The sequence below is a fragment of the Petromyzon marinus genome, chromosome 39 (assembly GCF_048934315.1).
Source record: "Petromyzon marinus isolate PM22_M1 ecotype Great Lakes invasive population chromosome 39, UKy_Petmar_22M1.pri1.0, whole genome shotgun sequence".
NCBI lineage: Eukaryota > Metazoa > Chordata > Hyperoartia > Petromyzontiformes > Petromyzontidae > Petromyzon > Petromyzon marinus.
The window spans coordinates 11,927,573-11,951,038 of record NC_133705.1 but is presented as its reverse complement, the minus strand read 5'-3'; the positions used below and the strand labels follow the sequence as shown (position 1 = coordinate 11,951,038).

General features: G+C 47.0%; 1 protein-coding gene across 2 annotated transcripts in view; it reads left to right on the top strand.

Annotated features, from left to right (window-relative positions):
- Nucleotides 1-23,466, top strand: part of CFAP47 (cilia and flagella associated protein 47) — an 81,780-nt gene that overhangs the window by 40,697 nt on the left and 17,617 nt on the right. For both annotated transcript variants that reach the window (XM_032968267.2, XM_032968268.2), the window contains exons 34-57: nt 185-282; nt 497-613; nt 1,175-1,309; nt 2,115-2,227; nt 2,571-2,715; nt 3,659-3,747; nt 4,290-4,388; nt 5,772-5,872; nt 6,507-6,652; nt 7,437-7,545; nt 8,243-8,457; nt 9,846-9,978; nt 10,550-10,743; nt 11,990-12,133; nt 13,277-13,450; nt 14,713-14,824; nt 16,165-16,287; nt 16,798-16,883; nt 17,706-17,881; nt 18,288-18,395; nt 19,367-19,478; nt 21,486-21,590; nt 22,363-22,519; nt 23,263-23,358. In XM_032968267.2, coding sequence (XP_032824158.2) covers nt 185-282; nt 497-613; nt 1,175-1,309; nt 2,115-2,227; nt 2,571-2,715; nt 3,659-3,747; nt 4,290-4,388; nt 5,772-5,872; nt 6,507-6,652; nt 7,437-7,545; nt 8,243-8,457; nt 9,846-9,978; nt 10,550-10,743; nt 11,990-12,133; nt 13,277-13,450; nt 14,713-14,824; nt 16,165-16,287; nt 16,798-16,883; nt 17,706-17,881; nt 18,288-18,395; nt 19,367-19,478; nt 21,486-21,590; nt 22,363-22,519; nt 23,263-23,358 — 3,087 coding nt within the window. The remainder of the gene's footprint in view (nt 1-184; nt 283-496; nt 614-1,174; nt 1,310-2,114; nt 2,228-2,570; nt 2,716-3,658; nt 3,748-4,289; nt 4,389-5,771; nt 5,873-6,506; nt 6,653-7,436; nt 7,546-8,242; nt 8,458-9,845; nt 9,979-10,549; nt 10,744-11,989; nt 12,134-13,276; nt 13,451-14,712; nt 14,825-16,164; nt 16,288-16,797; nt 16,884-17,705; nt 17,882-18,287; nt 18,396-19,366; nt 19,479-21,485; nt 21,591-22,362; nt 22,520-23,262; nt 23,359-23,466) is intronic.

Here is a 23,466-nt window from a genome sequence, read left to right as displayed (position 1 = left end):
TACCACCACCAAGGGCCTCTTGCAGTGGCAGAATCGACTGAGGCGTGTTTCATGTGAAGCTCAGCTCAGGTATTTCAAAGTCATTTCGTAAGGAAAAGGTTCCCCGGCCCTGCTCTAAGAGCTGCGGAGTCTGAGTGATGATATCCTTGTTGCTGTACTGCCCCTCAATCCCCTCTGTCCTCAGATGACCCCCCGTCTGCACGGTGGGTGGTGAACTTTGACTACGACTTGATGGACGGGCTGGTGCTCGCAGCGGTGCTTGCCTCCTACTGCCCCTATCTGGTTGGACACACACCCAGATCGATGTGATACAAATCTTAAAATTATTAAATCGCTGCTCATTACATTGTGGGTTCATATTACACAAGGCAGAGAAAAGTGGAAACAAATGCCGAAATGTGCAGTGGACACCTCCGGGCTATGTCCCCATGGATCGTGATGATGATTGTTTTACATTGGAGACAACGGTAACTTGCTTGTTCGTGTCCATCGATAGATACCGAGCCACTTGAGCCGCCTGCAGCCTCATCCCTGCAGCCCTGAGCAGTACCTGCACAATGCCCTGGTGCTCGTGTCTGCCCTGCACGTCACGGGCCTGGCACTCGACATACAGGTTTACACACACACATGCCACATCACATTGGCTGACTACACGATGCATGGGAATGTTATGTTGCTGTTGTGCAGCCTCTACGAGCGGTGTAACGGTGCATCGGTTTGTTGAACAATAATAATATGAATTTGTTGAATGATATTGATTTGTTAAAGATCATGCATCGATTCCCGCGTGTGAGAATGAATGTTTTCCATTCACGCAAAGTGTATGCAAATGCATTGCTAATGTTACAATTAACAACAAAAAAACACTTTCGTCGATAACACTGTCTTAAAAGGAAAATGTAATTTTCGGCAACATTTCTAGCGATGGCAAGAACTTCTTCATGGCTTGGGGATGTCTTTATCCAGCGAATGAAGAGCTCCCCCTACGATGCAACAATAGGTTAATGTGGGAAAATCTAATCATAGTAAATAACAGTTGTACAATGGGTTTTTTTTAAACAAGCGAAGTGTAATGTTCCCGTGAGAATAGCGTAACATTTAAAATGATGTTGTTCTGTGGCATTTTGCCGTTGTGATATTTCTGTGCGTGTGCTTATATCTCTCGTGCCACCAGGCCATTGAGATTACGGACCCAAACCCCGTGCAGATGCTCATTGTGTGCGTCGAGCTGTTCAGGGCTCTGCCTCACTACTCCCCACACCGCTCTGTGAACTTTCCGGCAGCACTGCATGCCCCAGTCACCCGGCAGGTCAGTCTGTACATCACCACAAGCATAAAAGCTCAAATAGAAATACGTAAAATCACAATCGGAAGGTTGCTAGTTCACAAACCTAGTAGGGGCTTGACTTTGCCCTTCGACCCTCCAAGGTCAATAAAATAAGTACCATTTTGTACAGCAAACATGTAAACTCATAAATAATATGTAAACCCAAATGTAAATAAAGCCACATGTCTATGCTTGTGTAGTTGTTAAGTCCTGGCCGACAATTGGTCACAATGTTTCTCGAGATCAATATTTTGAGACATCCCAGCCACTTTATAGGGCTCGCTAACAGCACCTTCAATAACAGCCTATGCTGGCTACACGGGCGGGGATCTTTGTCTCTTTTGCATGTAAGGCTTCCCTTGTTGGCCAACAGCATGTCTTAAAACCCATTCTCCATTAACTAATATTTACGGAAATATTTCAAAGTAGCAGTGGGACACACCGCCTGGACAAACCCGCAGAGCAATCCACGTCTCATTGTTCTGATACATTCAGATTGAGTAGGAGCATAGGCAGAGTTTGACTTCTGTATTTGGCGGGGGGGGAGGGTGGCAGGGAATCGCTTTGTCCCTCACATTAAGAATCACAAGTGCATATAAATAATTTAGTTATTTTTACTCTTAATTGTAAACTACTGAAAATGTATTTATAAACGTGTCCAGTTTGGAGGGGGTATTGGCCCCACCTCCGTGCCCCCCCCGCCCCCCACAAACTCCACCCATGAGTAAGAGTCATATTTGTGTGATATGCGCGAGCAATGATAGTTGTGCATCTTATTGGACCGCAGATAAGGGTGTCCAACCCAAGCTCCAAGCCTCTCCAGTACCGCGCCGTAATCATCGGAGAAGATGCATCGCAATTCAGATTCCCCAAAGGAGAAAACTACATCCTCCCTGCCAAGTGAATTCGCAAGCACTGCTACATAAGCGCTAAAGCCAATTCAAAAGCTCACGACAAGTGCATTGAATCGCGTGTCTTAAGAATCGAATGTTATTAACAATCTTTGCATGAATGCCAATTTTACAGTGCGGCAAACAGGATTTACTAAGCTGACATGCCAAACAAGAAAATAATGCAACAAAAATACGATTTCATTTGATCCACTGCTGGATGAAGGCCTCCACAACCCCTCATCATCTCTCACGATCCACCTAGCACCTGCACACCAGCTGATTTCGTTGCTCAATCTCGGGCGCATTCCCTTGACTATTTATTTGATGTCACCATCTGACGCTATGAGCAGGGGAGGCCTGGATGTGCCTGTGGAATTCCGTGGCCGCTTCCTGCACGATGCAGCAGCTGTGTTGCTGATGCTGCCCCGGGCTGGTGCGGGCGTGGACATGCTGGCGTTCACACTGAACGCTCGCCTTGCCACCCTGGCACCTGAGGTTTGTCCTAATTGACCGATCCGTCTGATTAAGGTTGCCCTGTGTAACATTTACACACACAGTTTGAGTGCAAATGATTCATTGTATTCATGGCTTTAAATGTTCACTTAATAATTTCTGGGTCACTGGAAGACTGGAGTTGGCCCGTGACTAAATAACCACGGCCATTGCGAGATGTATACTGGATATTGTGTGCCGGGTGTGGAAATATTTTCCGGGTCATCGACCTGGACAAACCTGATGTTAGTACAATGACTGTAATATGACGAAGAGATGAGTTTTTTTTCCAGTCTCCTATTATTCATTGATATATATACACGTGCGGTGGCAAGGTGTTAACTACCTTGCCTGGTATGCAGGAGGTCGTGGGTTCAATCCCGACCCTGCCGCCTGTATATTTGGAGTGTGCATGTTCTCCCTGTGGTCACATAGATTTTTTTCTGGGTCCTCGGGTTTCTCCCTCCGCATGTAGAAACATTTATTTAGAGTATTTGGATGCTATAACATTTCCACGTGATAAGCCACTTCGTTGAGCTGTCATTTGTGGTCAGGTCGCTTCTGGAAAAGGGGCTATATAGCTCAGGGGACCTTACCTGGTAAAATAGTTTAGTTTAGTTTTAACATGTCGTGTGGAGTGGTCAAAGTGAGGATCATTGACGTGGAAGTGCAGTAAAGGAATGGAATTTACTGCATTGTCATCTTCTGCCCACTACACAGCCCTAGCAGGCAGAAGACACGTAGCAACATTCATTGTTGTATTATATTTCTATGTTTTCGCACCTATTCTCTCTGCCTTCACCAACACACGTTGACCAGCGTAGTAAAATGTGGTCAAATAACCCTTATGACCCGCACGGCATTACATTTGCCATACAGCCTCGTCTGGCTTGCTAAGGTTATGTTCTTCATGCTGGTGATGGCTGCGGTTGGTTCATTTCAACAGGGAGTGTCCAAGTGTGCGGGGCCATGTTACCACCAGCAGACGATGACGCTGAGCCTTACCAACCCATTCACGGAGCCTGGAAGGTTCAGGTAGGATTGCAATGCCTGTGTCGTGCATGTTGGTTTTGGTTAAATTAACCTTAACCGCGGGACCCTGGGGGTCCCATAAGCCCCCGGCTCTCGCATAAACTGCGTTGTGGCGTCATTTTATGTCTGTTGAAGGCGAACGATACGGCGATCTATTCCTCTTGACGAGTTCTGAACGATGCGCTAATCAAAGTTTAGCTTGTTCAGCCCTTCTGCGCATTCGTCCTCGTTGCGCTTGGATGACACGACAACAGAATGATCCACGCCGTGCGGGTCGCGGACGTTTATGCGGGCGGTGGGACGGAGTCGCCAAAATTAAATAAACTCATTCTGATTTTGACTTGCGTTGATTCGGAACCCCGGGGTCCTGACATAAGGTTCAAGTGTGCATTCCTGTGGTTATATATAGGTCAGGAGTGTATCGAATTTGCCATTACAATTGACCTCAGGTCTGTTGGAGAAGCATTCGTTCAACAGTGGACCGAAAGTGGCTGATGATGGTGACAATGATGGTGATGATGATGTTCGGCACACGTTCTGTTCAGGGTCGTGGTCCTCGAATCCAGCAGCCCGCTGCAGCCCTCTCAGCTCTCACAGCTATCCTCGCCGTGCCACCAGAAGGAGACTCGTGGCGAACGCCTACGGTGGGTGCACCCCCCCCCCACGAAACTGTTCAGACTCTATAAGCTAGGGGTTGCCACCTGCAGTGTTTTTTTTTCCCAGAATCCTCTTTTTTTAAGTAGCTGTACTGCGAAATGTGCAGCTCTTCCCGGGACGTTAAAAGTCGCACGTGGTTTGTTAGTTGCGTAATAATTCACTGCACAAAACACTGCATTTGCGTGAAGGTCTCCCCTCTTCCGATATTGTGCGATAATCTTATTCCATTAGAACAGTGTTGCTTTTTTGTAGCTCACAGGTGGAAACCTTACCGCCAGTTCTGAGAAATCTTGTCGTGAATATACCTTGGTCTTAAAGCCTACAGGGTTAAAGTTATTATTATTATTTGATCATTGCAAATCTATACATTAATTGTGTTATATTCATTCATGACTGATGCTGATATTGGTAACATGGGGATGCATTCATTCAGCCTTTGAGAATGGGTACTGCTTGTAAAAAATTGGTATGGGCACATACTGTTTTTAGTAGCAGATGATGATGGCAGTATGTAATACACGTATTCACACTTAATTTAATTGTGAATGCATGATCGTTGTCCACCCAGGCACTATACAGTCTCAACCCGGCTTTTGCCTCTGCAACTGAACCTTATGGCGAGACCCTGGGGTCCCATAAGCCCCCGGCTCTCTCATAAACTGCGTTTCGACGTCATTTTATGTCTGTTGAAGGCGAACGATACAACAATCTATTCCTCTCGGCGAGCTCTACACGATGCGCTCATCAAGGTTTTGTTTATGACTACAGCAATTTTGGCAACAACGGGTGCTTGGTGAAGAACGAGGAGAGGATTTATTTCTGGTGGGTCGCGGCGTTTATGCGCGCGGTGGAACGGAGTCGCCAAAAAAATATTAATTAATTACCATTTATTCGGGACCCCGGGGTCCTGCCATAAGGTTCAATTGTGGGGCATTCTGGCTGATTTGGTCATTAGCAAGTAGGTCTTAATTATTGTAAAAAAAGTTGCAGTATTCCGTCTTTATTCACGAACTTTCCTTCCGCGATTTTGGCTATCCGTGAATCACATCTGGAATTCTACATGATTGCATAGAGAGAGAGAGAGAAATAAATGAATGAGACAAAGTGATGAGAGAGAATATGATGCGAGCATTTGATCTGAGAAAGTGATTAAATAAAGTAATGCGATAAAGAGATAGAGAGAGATAACTTCTGGGAGCTTTAGAAGCATGTACAGATGTTGTGCGTCTGATATCCGAAGTCCAATATCGTTATCCGCGAAATTTGACGTTCACGAGCATCTCCGGAACGTATCCCTCGCGAATAATGAGCGAATACTGCATCAGCAAAAGTATGCAAGATGTTCATGATCAGTGCCATATGGGTTACAGGATGAGCAAGTCTGAAGAGAGCCATGGTGTGGGTCTGCAGAGTCGTGGAACACCAACAAGAGGGAGAAACTACGTTTGTTCGTCCTTGGATTCCCCCGAGTGTAAACATTTCACCCACAGCTCACCGCACAACCTCCTCACTCTCAGCTGGCTCGACGCAGTGGTCAACGCACATTTCACTGAGTCAGTTGGCACAAAGCTTATAGTTAACATTACAACAACAAGAGGATATGATCCATCTTCTCGGTTGAAAAGATGGATTCTGGCTTATCAATCATTGGAAGGATTTGATAAACCATTTCGGGTCTTAATTGATTGTTCACGCTTACGGTGGCTTGCAGACCGCATCCATTATTTTTCGTCTCCCCCCTCCTCTTTTCCGAACATAGATGGACTCGTCCATCTGAACAAACTGCCAAATCGCTCTCCGTGGTGCTGACGTTAAAAAAAACCGCCACTTTTTTCAAATGTTCTTGTTGTGGTTTTCACACCTGATGATGATTGCTTGTGTTGCAGTCGAAACGTCGTGAGAATTTTATTGTTTTATATTTTTATTATTTTATAGTTTCCCTTCTACGTGACTTGACCGAAAGAACAAAGAAAATGGTAAATCACCTACGTAAGAAACTACAGTTGTTCATGTATCCCTCGCGAGAGAACGATTGAATCCAAATGGATGCTCACTGGCCCCTCTGTTGAGAATGACAGCTAATGCGGCTGTGTGGCAATCGGCAGGGTCAAGCGCCATGACATTGCCGTGGTTCCTGTGCCCGGTGGAATTTGTTCAGCTGGATGTGGGAGAGACGGCGAGCCTGGAGGTCACCTTTCTACCATTTGGCCTCGGCCCAAGACACTGCTACCTTCTGCTTCTCAATGCACAGGTGCTACTATGAGTGACGATCAATATGTAGTGATAGATCATGTTTGCCTATTCATATCAATTGTGTTTTGTCATCCGACATGGGATGCAAAGCCCTAAATGAGTCGGCAAGCGGAATAATAAGACGGGTGGAACAACTATCGTGTTAATGAAGGGGTATTTCACATTTGTAAAAAAAAAAAATCCAGCTTTGAGACTTAAACAATAAAATGTTGCTCTGACTGCGATGTATGTCAGTATGTTGAACTACTTTCTCACCGTACGTAGCCAACCATGCTAATCGGGGGTGTGGGGGAAGGACAACAAACTAAACACAAAATTTAGTTCTAAAGAAATTAGTTTTCAACCTAGATTTACAAGTGATTAGCTATAGTGGCTTCCTAATATCGGAAGAGCATTCCAGACGGCCGCAGAAGCGCATCTCAAAGTGTGCGATAGAGTGGCCATCTTTGTTCGATGTGACAAACCTCTCCACAGCAGGTCATGTGGGGAGGTCCAGAGCTATTCGTGTGGATTCGAGGACAATTGAAGTTACGTGAGAAATAGGTCCAGGATATCACCTTCTACGGGACATTATCTAATACAAAGTTGCGCGCTGCTTGGGAAGAGTTCTGAATGGACATTTGGGCTGTCGGCATCGCGTCACGAAATAAATAAAAATTAAGAAAAAAAGACAAACTCTTTTTTACAAGGCTGAAAAGCAACTCCTGTGAAGGGTGGTGCAATTGAATGAGCGTAATGTAGACTTCTGTCGATTAAGTCTGAATTTATGACTGTGCACACAGATTGGGGATGTTGTGTACATGATCGAAGGCTGCTCGAGTCTGCCCACTGCTCTGCCTCCCATGGTTCAGCACGACACTCCCAATGTCCGTGTCGGCAGCACACAGGCGGGTGAGTGTACAAGTCAGCCTCCGCACCACACCCTACATCACACTTCAGCAGCATCAGCAGCACCAGCACTATCCCTGAATCCCTGTCCAAGATCGCAATGGTGTACATATATTAAGACGAAGAGTCCCCCGATAGCCTTATCAGACTCTTGGGGCAAGTGCTGTTTGCGAGCACCTCTGAAGGCTAACACAGCACACGAGGAGGTGGGTGGCCAACACCGCGCCTGGCCGCCTTTGTCTCCCCAGTGTGGATGCATACACACCGCACCACAAAGTCATTTGAGGTTGATGTACCTTACAAGAATTTATTATGCTGCGTGCCCTCTAGAGCCTAGGATTCTGCCCACAATAAAGCGGTGTTGGTAGGCCATGGTAATTATTATGGTGTACCTTAGTTGTTGTTCGGAGGTATACTTCAACTTCTTTCATTTATTTCACTGCCAATAATCATGACCCACCTCTCACGATTCTGCGAAGTAACAATCCATCTTTAGCTTCTGCCGGGCAAGCCGGATTCATCGTTCCCCTCTCAGCTGTGGCCATCCTCTCAGGCTACCACCAGCCATCACTTACGAATTCCATTCGTGCGTGCTCCGTAAGTGCATCGATCTTGGCTAACCAAACCCCCCCCCCCCTCCCTCCCCCTCCCCCGCCCCCCCGGTGTTTCCGTACGCGCGCGGCGCACACGCCCCTGAAAGGTCAAGGGAGCAGCCCTGTGCTGTACGTGCGGTGTGCGGAGAGCCAAGAGGTGACCGTGGCCCTGCGGGTGCCGTGGGTGAACACGCAAAGGGACGAGGCCCTGGCCCTGGCGGCGAGGCTGCGCATGTCGGAGCTCGAGCTGGAGCGCCGCACCCTCACCAAGAGCCTGCGGAGCGCCGGCGTCAAGGCGGCGTTCGCCAGGCTGGCGCTGCAGGTGCCACCGACTGAGCGACGTGCGTTGCGACGTGCGTGAGACGTGCGGTGAGACGTGCGTGAGACGTGCGTGAGACGTGCGTGAGACGTGCGTGAGACGTGCGTGAGACGTGCGTGAGACGTGCGTGAGACGTGCGTGAGACGCACGTGAGACGTGCGTGAGACGTGCGTGCGACGTGCGTGAGACGTGCGGTGAGACGTGCGGTGAGACGTGCGGTGAGACGTGCGTGAGACGTGCGTGAGACGTGCGTGAGACGTGCGTTGCGACGTGCGTGAGACGTGCGTGAGACGTGCGTGAGACGTGCGGTGAGACGTGCGTGCGACGTGCGTGAGACGCGCCTTTTGAAATGCGAAGGTGCGGCTCTGCAATGAGTTGTCTACGCCACTGCTGGTGGAGCCGCCTCCACTCAAGGGGGCCCTGAGGAGTCCCTCTGGAGCAGGGGTCGGCAACCTGCGGCTCTTTAAGGACTCGCTGCGTTGCAGCGCTTGAAATATAGATTTTATTTATTTTTTATTTTTACCGAATTATAAAACAAAAAATGGCTCTTCTTGCTATTTTGGTTGCCAACCCCTGACCATGGGAGTCCAGTTTGCCACGGGCAGGAGTCGGCAACCTGTGGCTCCTGAGCCACATGCGGCTCCATTCAGGACTGCTTCGTGATGTTATTTACAAAGGACCGTCTCATATTCACATGCATTGCGGCTCTTGAAATATTGAGTTTTTTTTTTACTGAATTCGAAAAAAATGGTTCTTGGTTTTTTGGTTGCCGACCGACCCTTGCTGTGCTGTTCCATGCTGGGCAGACGTCTTGGAATAAGTCGGAGTACCCACAATTTACCCCACCCCACGTGACCTTCTGATCAACTGTGGTGTGCACACATCCAGTATACTGCTCTGTGTACAGAGGCGTGGATGATTTAATCAACTTGCCCCGTTCTTTCAACTGAATCACGGAAAATGTTACACAACAAACCTGGCCGTACCCAAGTGCACACCTGTTGCAGAATATGGAAAAATATAATAATACGATGGCAAAGTTCGGGAGCTACAAATGCCATTGACAATAATGACATCTTACTATTGAGGGATGCATACAGGGAGAATTTGGGAATGTTTCTGTAAATAACATTTTGTTCAAAATCTGAATTATATTTCACGTATATATTTTTTATTTAGTTTAAAATCATCATGGAAGTAATAATTTATCATTGAACTGTTAAGTGCCTTGATTGGCCTTTGGTGTTTCGACTTTAACAAATAAATTAAAATTTAATTACAGAATACATAATAGCATGCTGTATGTAAAAAAATGAAATGCAATTATATTCCACCGAGGCAAGTGGGCATAGAAGCATCAATTTGCTCAGCCTCATTCCTTTCTTTTGCAGACTGACAACTCTGAGAAGCCCTTCGCTGGTTCAGGATCACAAAGCAAGACGTTCCATGTAGAAGCAAGCCTGTCCCAACACTTCACCGTTCCACATCAGTTGTGCATGCCTGCACCTCCCAGTGGAAAAGAAGGTGAGTCTGGCGCACAATGACCATGTAGCGATGCATCGATTAAGCAAGCTCGATTATTACACTCACAATGTATGGAAACGGTTCATGTTATTTATGCAGCCACTCGAAGTGCTAATTGTTGACCACGTTGGGAATGAGTAAATCAATTCTTAAACTGAGCAGCGACTCGGAATCCTGACAGTTAATCGAATCTCAAGGCATGCGAATCATTCATGTATAGTGCACATGCAACATTTGCGGTGCGCTCCAATCGCATACACGATGCGGTAGGGCACCGAGGTAGGGCACCGAGGTAGTGCACCGAGCCACGAGTGACTGAGTCCACCTGCCTTTGCTGCTGAGTACCACTGGTATACAAGAGGCGTGGGTTCGATCCCAACCCTGACGCTTGTATATTTGGAGTTTGCGTGTTCTCCCTGTGATTCGCTTGGATTTTTCTCCGGGTCCTCCGGTTTTTCCTTCCACATTTAAGAAACGTGCGTTCAGAGTATTTTGGGCTGCGTGAAGTGTAACGATTGTCACAGCCAGAGCTGTTGTGTGTGTGTGTGTACGCGCCCACGTGTCCCAACAGACTGCGACACGGTGGCTCTGCCGGTGAGGTTCTCCCCACCCAGCCCGGGACGCTACCCCTGCAGCGTGGTGCTGCGCTCCTCCGATGACGTTCGCGTGTATCGGCTGGAAGGCCTCTTGGCCCCCGAGGCCTCTCACACCACCCTGACCTTCTGCACCGCCGCTCACAATGCCCTCAGCCAAGACATACCCATCGTAAGCGTGCTCTTACCTGCCCGCCCGTAAAAGGTGGAATAACGGTGCAGTCCCCGCAAATGTTTATTCACGCCACGACTGTGCTGGGGGAAGGGCCTCCGCTAGAAGGAGCTCTAGAGAGCTCGTCCACAGAGTATTTGGCCTACTCTTCTATGTTGACCAGATGCCTTTACCCCACCCAACACACAAATTGCTTGCTGATCGACTGACTGTGATGTACCTTTTGATTTAAAGCTTTCGTGACTGCAGTGATTCATATTCTTGGTTCTTTCGGTAAGGTCACGTTGAAGTGAAACAATAAAATAATAAAATATATATAAAAAATAAAATTCTCACGACGTTTCGACTGCTTGTGTTACAGTCGAAACGTCGTGAGAATTTTATTGTTTTATATATATTTTATTATTTTATTGTTTCCCTTCAACGTGACTTTACTGAAAGAACCAAGAATATGTGATGTACCTATTTACACTGCAGGGTGGACAGAGGTATCGGAATTTAATTAACTAAGCCCATGTTTTAATTGTCACACCGGGTGATCGAACTGGCGACCTCTTGATTGCAAGTCACCATTACACCATGGCAGGATCCTGTCTGTGAGGTTTATCAAAGCGTTTCCTTTCTTTATCACGGTTGCTGAGCACAGGTCCAAAGGCCCAACGTTCCAAGTGGACAGCAACAAACAGCGCTGTCGACATTGCAATAGATCAGGGTTAACTGGTTTCTTAAATCAAGCAAGGTTATGAGAACTTGACAAAAGGGACGATGGAGGGGGGATGTGTTTTTGACTTGGTTGAACGCGGTGTGGTGGATGAGACAACACAGTCAGTCTGGTAGACCGAGTCCTCAACATGGGTCGAGGAATTGAGGACTCAAGTTCTACGTACCTATGTATATTGAACATATTTCGCGCCGTGCATATGTATGTATGTTGAACCTCTTTCGCACCGTACATAGCCAACCGTGCGAATTGGAGGTGCGGGGGAAGGACAATAAACACAAAAATCTGTCCTAAAGAAATTCGTTTTCAATCTAGATTTAAAAGTACATTGCTCCTCCAGTGGCGTTCTCATATCGGAAGTAGCCAACCATGCTAATCGGTGGGCTATGTAGTTCATGGGGAAATAACCATAGTAGTATCACGGTTAGATGTTCAACATACTGACCTCGTCCAGTGGGAAAGTGACCTGGAGTATAATGTAAGATGCCTTCGTAGTCCTAATCCATGCCGTCTTACCCCGTGTAGCACAACCCTACTCAGCAGGACTGGTTGCTCACTGCCCATGTGGAGGGCAAGGGCTTTTATGGATCCCAGTACCTGCAGGTGCTGGCCGGACAGACTGCACCCTACTCGCTGCTCTTCAGGCCTGGCCACGAGGGAGAGACCGTGGTATGGTTAAACTGTACTTACGTGATGTGTTATCTAAGGGCTTCTTCCTTATGTCAAGAGCTTAAAAATTTCCGTATAATTGAATGGCAAGACGAACAGATTAGAGCCTTATCATACCATTCAAAATGATATAATAGGGGGGAGCATTGGCACAGTGGTTAGGGCACTGCACTTTGAACCAGACGACCTGAGTTTGATTCCTGGACACAACTGACATCAGTAATCTTAGACGCATTTATAGCACGTGTGATTAAATGTCTTTCCTGTTTAGCATGTGCAGGCCAAAGACAAATTAAGAGTAAGATATTTAGTGTACAACCAGAAAACTGAGTAAAAATAACCCCCCATGTCGAGTGCAGAGTGACAAAGTGCAAATGTGTCAGTTGGTAAGCAAAACCAAAGCATACGAGTTCAAAATACTATCTTAATGTGACAGCAACACTCTTGTCAAGTCTTTAAGACTGAAATAGCTCGAATACTGGAAATAAATTCTGTTAGCCCATGATGTTGTTTAAAAAACGTCACTGCTGATGAGACACAGAATGTCAAAACAAGTCAATGTTAGTTCACTTACAGTACATGAATGCTGTTGGATAACATTAAATCACAAAGGTCCAGTCACGGATGAGACGAAAGCTAGTTTATTTAGTTTATTTTACTTGGCACGATGGACATTTTTCTGTTTACAACAAAATAAGAGGCCATAATGCAGCTTTTTTGGGTTAGGTTGTGTAAATATATAAATGTGTCGTTCAACCCGCCACCACCCAACACAGCCAATTAGTAAGGTTTGTCACGTAAACAGAACATGCCAATTTGTAGTACAGCACACTGATGTGTTGGAGAGCAAAGCCACAACATTTACAATCTGAGTAATTGTTGCTGTACTAGTAACGAATTGGCATGTTCTTTTTACGTGACAAAACTTACTAATTGGCTGTGTCGGGTGGTGGCGGGTTGAACAATACATTTATATATTGACGCGATCTAACCCAAAAAAACCTGCATTATGGATGATATTGGTCACGAAAGCCTCCTGCTACTTTGTTAAACCAAAATAAGAGGCGTTTTTGTGGGGGTTTTTTTTGGATTGCGCAGCTTCATTTAACTGAGCTACGCTCGCGTTGGGTTCTTCCGCGCCAGGGTCGGTTGGTGCTGTACAACGAGCAAGACAGCTCGGAGCACACGTTCGTGCTGAATGGCAAAGGAGAGAGGCCGTCTCCACTTGCCCATGTGGTCATCCACGCGCAGGCCGGGCAGACTGCATGCAGGGAGATCTCCGTGCCCAACTACACCCCCCACCGGCTACGCTACTCGGTGAGCATCGCATTCGCAGACGACGTGCTTAGGTGCCGTCCATAAATGACGTCACGCGATTATGGACGATTTTTTTACCCCCCCCCCCCCCTCAAATATAACGTCACAAAAATGAAACACGCTTCAAATCGCTTTAAACTTTTGCCATCGAAGTGCGTATTTAATGTGCCGCTGCACTCTGATGTTGTAGGAGAAAACATTTATTAACAAGAAGTATATTTAATTAAGTAGAACGTGTTGTCTATATTTATTTAAAGTTGCGCATTTTGATGTGACGTCACATTTCTCAAACCCCCCCCCCCCCCGTCGTCAAACATCGTCACAAATGTCTGACCCCCCCCCCCCCCGGGTGCGTGACGTCATTTATGGACGGCCCCTTAGATGCTTGGTGGAGGTGGGGGGGGAACAAAGTACACGCAGCGTTCAGTGTTAGATTTTTCCACTTAACCCTTTCCCGTTCCGTGACGTCTGCAACTTGTAGGGTGGGTGTCCCATTCACCGTTGAATCTCGGAATGTGCGAGTGGCTCAGCATTACTTTTATTTAGAAAGGCGAAGCACCGTTGTTTTTTAATGACATTGTACTCGCCGCAGTGAACTGTAGCGACACGACCGCACTCTATGATGGCCGGCGCCGAACTGCCACCACGCTCTCCCGCATGGCCTTGCGGTTAGCCTCGGTACCGATAAAGTATTTTTTTTCTTCCGCTTCCGTTCTGATGATGTACACGTACGTCAGTGAAATGTAATCGGAAAATAAAAAAAAACTGATGACGTACAAATGCCTTCATTGGAATGGGAAAGGGTTAATTGACACTTCCATACCTGTGACCAAATCAACCGGAATGCGCCCAATCTCAAAAGATCTCAGAAGCGAAGCGCAAGCGTGAGCCTGGTTAGTACTTGGGTGAGAGGCTACCTTCGAATGGTTGGTGTTGTAGACTTGGGCTATGAGGTGGCCAAATGCTGGCAGTACAATATAACATTGATACTTGAACTTAACCACGTGGTGCTTTTAGTGTCACCCTCTCATATGTGTGGCTTGTCTCTGGGAACTATGGTTTCCTCCCACACCAAGCGAAAAACTCATCAGTGAAAATGATCACATTGCCCGGTCAGTGGAACACTGTCTTGAGTCTTGAGAACCCAGCGGGGCTTTATCGAGCTAATAAAGGGCATCGTTACTCTACTGACATGTATGTATGTTGAACTTCTTTCGAACCGTACGTAGCCAACGGTGCTAATAAGGGCATGTGCGGTACAGGTGGAGTCCGATGTTCCGTTTGTGAGCGGCGCCCCCACACTGAACGTGCCAGCCGGGGAGAGCAGGCCCTATCTCCTGACCATCACTCCGTGGAAGCGAGGCACCTTCTACGGCGAGTGCTCACCAGCGTTCCGTCGCGTTTTTGTTTAAGCTTTCACCCTTTTTCCCGTGGTTGCTGTGCACAGGCTCAGAAAGCCCAAAATACCAAGCAATCAGCAACAAACGGAGCGTAGAGTTTGGATAGATTCGAGTTCACATGTTTATTGAATTGAGCAATGTTACGAGAACTTGTGAAACGATACTATGGGCGGGGGGGAATGCCAAAGTCGAGCAGTTCGAGGAAAGAGGCACAAAGATCCGTTTTGTAACCAGTAGTGTGGTGGTTGGGCACGGTATGGATGGGCTGGTAGACTGAGTCCTCAATGTGAGAGAGTTTGACTGTTAATGTCCAGTTGTCAGAAGACAGTGCACTATGTTAATTCCCTACAGACGTTTTTGGGCTGTTTAACATGTAGACTTTTGCGCCCAATATTATTCATAATAAAGGGTTTTGGGTTAGATCACGTAAGCATGAATGTGTCGTAACCCTCCACCACCCGACGCTGCCAGTAAGATTTGTCACGTAAACAACACGCCAATTATTTGCTACTTCAGCCCTCTGGTGTGTTAGAGAGTAAATCCACAACATTAACAATTTGAGTAGCACGACGTTTCGCTGGTAATTACATCCAGCATCATCCGGTGTTGACTTCAGTTTAAAAATATAACATTTCGACTCCACTTAATCGAAAACAACGTATCTTCATGCAAGTATTATGTATCATTCATAATAATTATTGGAGCCTTGCAATATTTTTCTGACATCACTCTAGGTTTTGATTTAAAGCTTTTCGTGACTGCAGGGATTCATATTCTTGGTTCTTTCGGTAAAGTCACGTAGAAGGTAAACAATAAAATAATAATAAATAAATAAAATATATGAAACAATAAAATTCTCACGACGTTTCGACTGCAACACAAGCAATCATCATCATGTTCGAACATAGATGGACTCGTCCATCTGAACAAACTGTCAAATCTCTCTCCGTGGTGCTAACGTTAAAAAACGCCACTTTTTTCAAATTTTCTTGTTGTGGTTTTCACACCTGATGATGATTGCTTGTGTTGCAGTCGAAACGTCGTGTGAATTTAATTGTTTAATATTTTTATTTTTATTATTATTTAATTGTTTCCCTTCTACGTGACTTTATCGAAAGAACCAAGAATATGAATATAGTTTCATTTCATTTCATAGTTTCATTTATTTGGTATAGCCCTGAGTACTCAGATTGTAAATATTATTAACGCTAACCGCTTGCGTTCCGAGATTCAGCGGTGAACGGGACCCACCCTGCAACTTACAGTTGTCTCGGAGCGGGAAAAGGTTCATGGCTGTTTCTTTGTGATGCGCAGGCCTAGTGAACTTCCACGCAAAGGAAAAGGCGGCGAAGCAGCTGGAGACGACTGAGCAGGCGGCAGCCGATCAGAGGCAGCTTTTCGCTGAAGCGGAGCAAGAGTTGGACGTTGCTGACGGGCGTAAGAGCGAAGCTCGCGTTTACTGCCGCACGATTTTATCTTATAATCCATTCCTTTTTTTTCTTTTGGCGAAAGATAGTGCCTCCAAATGCTGCAAAAAAAATCAGTGATAAAGAGCTCAAGATGAACACTGAGGCGGTCTTCATGTCTTGTTCACAACCCTGAGCCGGGTGGTGGAAATTTCACATTTAATAGTAACGATACATTTTTACTTGTACCTATGTATGTTGAAATTATTTTGCACCGTACATAGCCAACCGTGCTAATCTGACTTGTAAAGTGCACAGTAAGACAAGGGGTGAGTCTCTGCATAGGACGACTGCTGCTGATCCCGACACAAAGTGCAGGGCTTACGTGAACTTATGACCCACACCATCATGTAGGGCTCTAGAAAAAAACATCGATTCTTAAAAAGTGATTCAATGTTTATTTCACGTGCGCTTAAGTATCGATACTCATCGATGTGTATGTGTACAATGAGTGTCACGTGCGCTGTGTGTGTTCATGCAGTCGTCAGTCGGGTGTGGTTCACGCTGGAAATCAAGAGCGCGCCTCCACCTCCTCAGCGAACGGTCACAGTAGATGCAGCGATGCAGGTGGGCCATCATTGCCTCCCCCCTCCCCTTAGCGCTGATGTAACGCTCCATCAATATTGGTGTCGTCCTCGAAAAGCATTCATTCACACGCACGAGTCAGCAGTTCGACTCCGTAGCCACACGGTTATTTCCGCGATCATTGAATGAAATGTGTTGCATCCTCATGCATAATGTCTTCATCAACCAATAATTCAGAATGCGTGCCTCTGTCGACATACAAACAAAGTATTTTTTAGTATTTGCTATTAATACTAATACTTTCTGTGCAGAGATTAAATAAGGTCAGTTGGGTTTTTTTACCCACAGTACTCTAAAAGGGTGTGGAGAGATGTTGCAGTGGTTGTCACATTGCACTACAACTTGAATTTGATTCCTGGCTATGGCTAACATCAGTGGCAAGTAAAATCTGAATCAGTTCTGGGCACAACCCTTCTCCGACCCGCGCTGATCAGCACGGTGAAGTATCATCATTAAACTCCACGACCCACAGAGCGCAGGAAGAGGCCCACATCCAGCAGTGAATTGACAAAGGGGCTGTGCATTTACATATGCAACGCAATGCCAGATCATAAACATTATACTCAGAGTTATGGTCATTACAATGGTTATGATGGTTGACAAAAGGCTGTACATGTCCATATACCCAGGGCTTCATTTCTCATTAAATATTTTCTGGGCCACTAGGAGGCACAGCCAAAGCGAGGGGTATACTTCGATGCGATGTGCTGGGTGCGGAAATATTTCCCGGGTCACCAACGTGGTTTGAAATGAAGGCCCGTACATACCACCCGCTTGCGCGCCCCAACCGACTGCTGTCGGCAGGGCGCAGTGGAGGTGAGCGTGCCGGTGAGGAACCCGTGCGACACACTGCTCACGCTGGACGTGGCGCTGGAGGGCGTGGGACTGAGCGGGGACGCGCGCATCGTGCTCGCACCTCTGGAATCGCGAGTCTACCGTCTGCTTTACCAGCCTAGCCGCATCGGGGCCTCTCGCGGAAGGTATGGATGCTGCGGAAGATGCACACACCGCTCACACAGCGCCTACCCAACCTTAACATGAGCACGGTTGCCTATGTACGGCGCAAAAGAAGTTAAACATACATACATAATATTTTACGGCCGCTGTTCCCACATTGCTATAGGGTTGGCTGCCCATGTGTCCCTGCTCCACTTCTAAAACTAAACAATTTATATTCTACCAGGTAAGGCCCACTGCGCTATATGGCTTTTTTCAGAAGCAACCTGGCCATAAATGATAGCTGAACGAAGTGGACTATCACATGGACATTTATAGCGATGAAATAATCTAAACACGTTTTTGTATCTCTACGTGTACATGTTGGACCAGAGTGGTTAATTAATGGTGGGTGGTGTGTATGTGTGTGTATCTTTGGTGTTTTCTCAGCGTCATATTCCAGTCAGAGGTGTGTGGAGAGTTTTGGTTCGATCTGGAGCTGATCGCAAATCCCTCAGACCCTGTCACTTTGCCCGAGCTACAATGCCAACTTGGAAAGTGAGTTCATGATTGCACATTGCCGTTCATGCATTTTGCCTCTCAACTGAAGTAAAACATAACATTTAATCTGCTTTTTAAGGGAGAATCCAATGTTCCTTGCTATTGCATGTTTTTTTATATATGTATTGAATAATAATACTTCGACTCCACATGTCAAGAGGGATTAATTGCATCGTGTCCATGCATTAAAATTTCAACAATAAATGTGGGCAATGCCTGGGCCCTTCGCCACAAACAACAACAGTAGTTTTAATTTCATATCGAGTCTAAATACAATCGCATGTCAAAAGACTTTATAAACAAGACTAAACTCTGTCATGGTAGAAGGGGGACAGGGGTGAGGCAGTGAAACACAGAAAACAGGTGCGATAGGAACACCGTGGCAGCCAGGGCAGCACCGAGGCCCAGGACAGCCCTAGCAGCAGACGAGGCTCAGGGCAGAGACAGGGGACGACGGCGTTGAGGAGCAAGGCCGCAGAGGAGAAGTCAGGCGAGGGACAGGAGACAATGTGGGGGGTAAGGCCAAGAGATGAGAGGAGAACAAGAATGAGGTGAGGAGAGAACAATCTGAAGAAGTTAGAGAGACAGTGTGCGACTGTGGTCATCCACAATAGAGCATAAAACATAATGACACAATGCCCGATCCACAAATACGATTGAGACATCACAGCGATACACTCCGCTGCTTTTGACGACCTTAATGTGAAATTGCATCTACAGCAGCCATACGAAAGATAAAGAAGAAGAAGAGAGGCCGAGGGGAAGGACCAGGGGAATTGTTGGTTGGGCAGTGGCAACATCATCGGTGCACAACCAAGGGAGCTTCTTCAGGAACTGAGTATTCAATCCCGTTCAGTTCGGTTCCTGAAGAAGCTCCTTGCATGTGGAGCGAAACATCAGACATGGCAAACAACATGCGGTACAACCCTAAGAGAATTTTGCTTCCCCGTATCAATGTCGTGCCACAGGTGGACGAGTCAGCTGCTGCGTTTGACGAACACCACATCGGAGAATCTGGAGCTTGAGCCGGTAGTGAGCAACCCCAAAAACTTCACCCTGCAGATCCCAGCAAACAGACTGGTGAGCGTGTACCTATCCACAGGACAGGCTCTATTACTATACACACTTTATATCTCAAATAAAAAAAATATTTTACAAAACATACAAACTTCATGAAATGTAAAGGGTGCAGCTGTGCGATTTCTTGTTCACACCGCCAGCTAATGGAAGGGCCTCCACTTTAGATAGCTTGAAAGAGACACTGAAGAAAGGGTAGTTGGCCTACTCCTTCACACTGGCCGGATATTTTGAAAGAGGAACTACCCCCAATTTACCCCACCCTCACGTGACCTGCCAATAGACTCGTATTGTGCACATTTATACCGATAAGTGGACGGGTATTTAACCAACTCCCGCACCATAATCAAATTCCATCTGTAATCAACTGTTATTTGTGGGTTGATACCTCAATAGCAGAAGCATGTTTTTGACCTCAGAAATAAACATTGTTAAATGTGCTCACAAATGAGAGTTATATGCCAGCGGAGGCAAATGCACAGATAAACAAAGACTAATGACCGTATTCAAATTATGAAGGAGTTTATTTATGGGACCTTTTTGGCAGTATCAAAGTATGTAATAATAAGAAGAGGGTTTACCCTTTCTGGCAATAATACTCTACCGAAAGACCCAAAGGGTAATAAGACAGGAGGCGTTAAGATGTTCAAACACCAAATAGAAACCTTTTTCAAGGTATCGTGTCCTTGCAAAATCGTGTCCTTGCAAAAGGCTATTCGCCGTTTGAACATTTTAACGCATGTTTTATTGCCAGAGAGGGTAACACCTTTTCTGATTTGTTAATTTGTACGTACACTCTTTTATCACCCAAGTGGTGCTGTTGGCTTACGGAGCAGAGCGAGTGTGTGTAGACCATTGGTCCCCACCTAACCTGTGGTCCCCACCCAACCTGTGGTTCCCACCCAACCTGTGGTTCCCACCCAACCTGTGGTCCCCACCCAACCTGTGGTTCCCACCCAACCTGTGGTTCCCACCTAACCTGTGGTTCCCACCCAACCTGTGGTTCCCACCCAACCTGTGGTCCCCACCCAACCTGTGGTTCCCACCCAACCTGTGGTTCCCACCCAACCTGTGGTTCCCACCCAACCTGTGGTCCCCACCCAACCTGTGGTTCCCACCCAACCTGTGGTTCCCACCTAACCTGTGGTTCCCACCTAACCTGTGGTTCCCACCCAGCCTGTGGTTCCCACCCAACCTGTGGTTCCCACCCAACCTGTGGTCCCCACCCAACCTGTGGTTCCCACCCAACCTGTGGTTCCCACCCAACCTGTGGTTCCCACCCAACCTGTGGTCCCCACCCAACCTGTGGTTCCCACCCAACCTGTGGTTCCCACCCAACCTGTGGTTCCCACCCAACCTGTGGTTCCCACCCAACCTGTGGTTCCCACCCAGCCTGTGGTTCCCACCCAACCTGTGGTCCCCACCCAACCTGTGGTCCCCACCCAACCTGTGGTTCCCACCTAACCTGTGGTTCCCAACTAACCTGTGGTTCTCACCTAACCTGTGGTCCCCACCTAACCAGTGGTCCCCACCCAACCTGTGGTCCCCACCCAACCTGTGGTCCCCACCTAACCTGTGGTCCCTACCCAACCTGTGGTCCCCACCCAACCTGTGGTGCTTGGGCCCCTGGTGGTCTGCGAGAAGATAAATAATAACATCCTGACCAAGGAAATTCCAACAGCTCGTAGTCGTGCGTGGTGGTCCGCAAAATGTTTGGAGGTTCAAAAAGGGGTCCGCACACTCGACAAGGTTGGGAACCGCTGGTGTAGACAACCTTTATTCGGGAATGGAGTAGGAGGTTATATGTTACTATTAAGCACTTTTACAATGGCTGCAATAACAAATCATGAAAATGGCTCAACAAAAATACTGGGTGTACGTTAAATATACAGTATAGCCATTGAGATGCATTGTACTACTTCGCATTACCGCATATACCCTTGCTCATAACCCGGCGTATAAACGAAGTGACGTGTTGTTTCCATGCGATACTTTTTTTATTCTTTCCAGGTTGACCTGCCCGCTAAGTCTGAGCGAGAGATCTCCCTTCAGTTCAGACCATCTGCTCTGGGGTCCGCTGATCATCATGCCGCTATAACCTTCACCTCCTCACAGGTTCGACTATTCCCCCTTTTAAAAATTAAAAGGATCAGTTTTCTGTACGGCAGCCACCTTTTGTCACGACCTCTCCGCCCGGCATGGTCGAGAGTTTTCTCAAATATGCACGATCAACAAATCCTGACATCCAGCGTGTCGGCGTTGAGCTGCTCTGACTTGGGGCAGAGAATCAGCCTCGTGAGCCATCTCCCCACCTCTTGCTCGTTAACTCGTGCTTTCCCCACATATTGGCCGGGTGACTCAGAGATCGGAGCGATGAGCCAGCACCCCTAATATCCCGGGTTCGAATCCAGGCAGCCGCCTGTGATTAAACCAGGTTCTCGTGTTTAGCGAATTGATGGTCTCAGCCCAACCACCAATGAATGCACAAAAAAGCATCATTTTAAATTGGCTTCTACGCTTTGGTTAAGATACATTTCAGCTTTGAGAGTTAAAATGTGTGGGTTTAACCTTTATGCAACAGATATTACTCTCAGGTGCGGAGTGAATGAAAATGTGCTGCTGAATACAAATAACTTGTATGCATTTTGAAATTATTTCGCACCACCGTACGTAGCCAACTGTGCTAATCGGAGGTGCAGGGAATGGACAACAGCTCTGATTTTCGCTTCCACGGGCCATTCTCTGAAGTATTACACTGCTGTGCCACAGAATCCATACGTCATCTCACGACACGAGGCCGACAGCACAATCAGGAAAAAAAATAATTGCGTAAAATTGTCAGGTTAAATTTTTATTTATTTATTACATTTCGCCACTGTGACTGCAGACGGGCGCGTGGGTCTTCTTTGCGAGTGGAGTGGGACTGCCACCAGAGCCCTCGGAGCCCGTGAGCGTGATGGCCCTGCTGGGCTCGCAGGCGACACTCATCCTGCCCTTCAGCAATCCCACCGAGTTTGCGGTCACCGCTCAAATCTCACTCACGGGTACCCCCCCACCCCACCCCCGCCTTGCCCCCATGATGCGGCCTTCGCGATGAACGTGACACACGCGTGAAACGCGCTCCATCAATCGGTGTCGGCTCCGGAGTTCAGAGGTCAACAGTTAACGTATAGCGGCGGGCACTTCGTCTCGGCGCGAGCGTTCATGTTGCCCGTGTTCTTTCGCCTGTCTGGCGTGTGTGTGTGTGGGTCACGCTTAACATGTAGAGTTCGCATGGGTCGTCGTGTTAAACGGTGATCAGGCGCGTGTAACATGTAACAATTAAATTTTGTATTAAAATGAAGGTTGTGCTAGAAACGCTTGGACGCGTGACCACCATGCACAACAGGCGTTATAGGCTGCTGTGGGGCATTTTTATGGACAGCAGAGTGCAGCAAAATCCATTGTTGTACTGTAAGTTCAATTTTGCACTGTAAACTCATTGTTGTACTATCATCCTACATCTATGCTTCCTGCCTTCAACCAGCACTGTCCAGCATGCGGAATACTGCATGGTCAAACCCCCATGGCTCTCGTCCAGCAGCAGATTTACAAAAGATCCATAGATGTACATGTACTCATTGTAAACATGGAAAGATGTACCATAGTGGGTAGTTGAGGAAGGGAGTTTGTGAATCCTTTGTATTTTAACGTGCTGTTTTTTTTCGTGTTTGTAAAGCGGCTTGATATGGGATTGTATTCAGATGCAATGTGACTGAAAATTGTTGTTGTTCTGCTGTGCCTGCAGACGAGGAGAGCGTGGTGCAGTTGACCAGCTCCTCTGTGCTGACTCAGAGCATTAAGGCAGAGTCCCCGTTCTCCCTGCTGCTCAAGCGAACGAGCGGTGAGTCATTTACACAGCCCAGTGTGGGCTGCCGTCCGTTTAAGACGCATAAGCATCAAAGCGAATGGTGTTTGGCTTAGGCTTTGCAGGTTTTACTTTGTGAGCTGG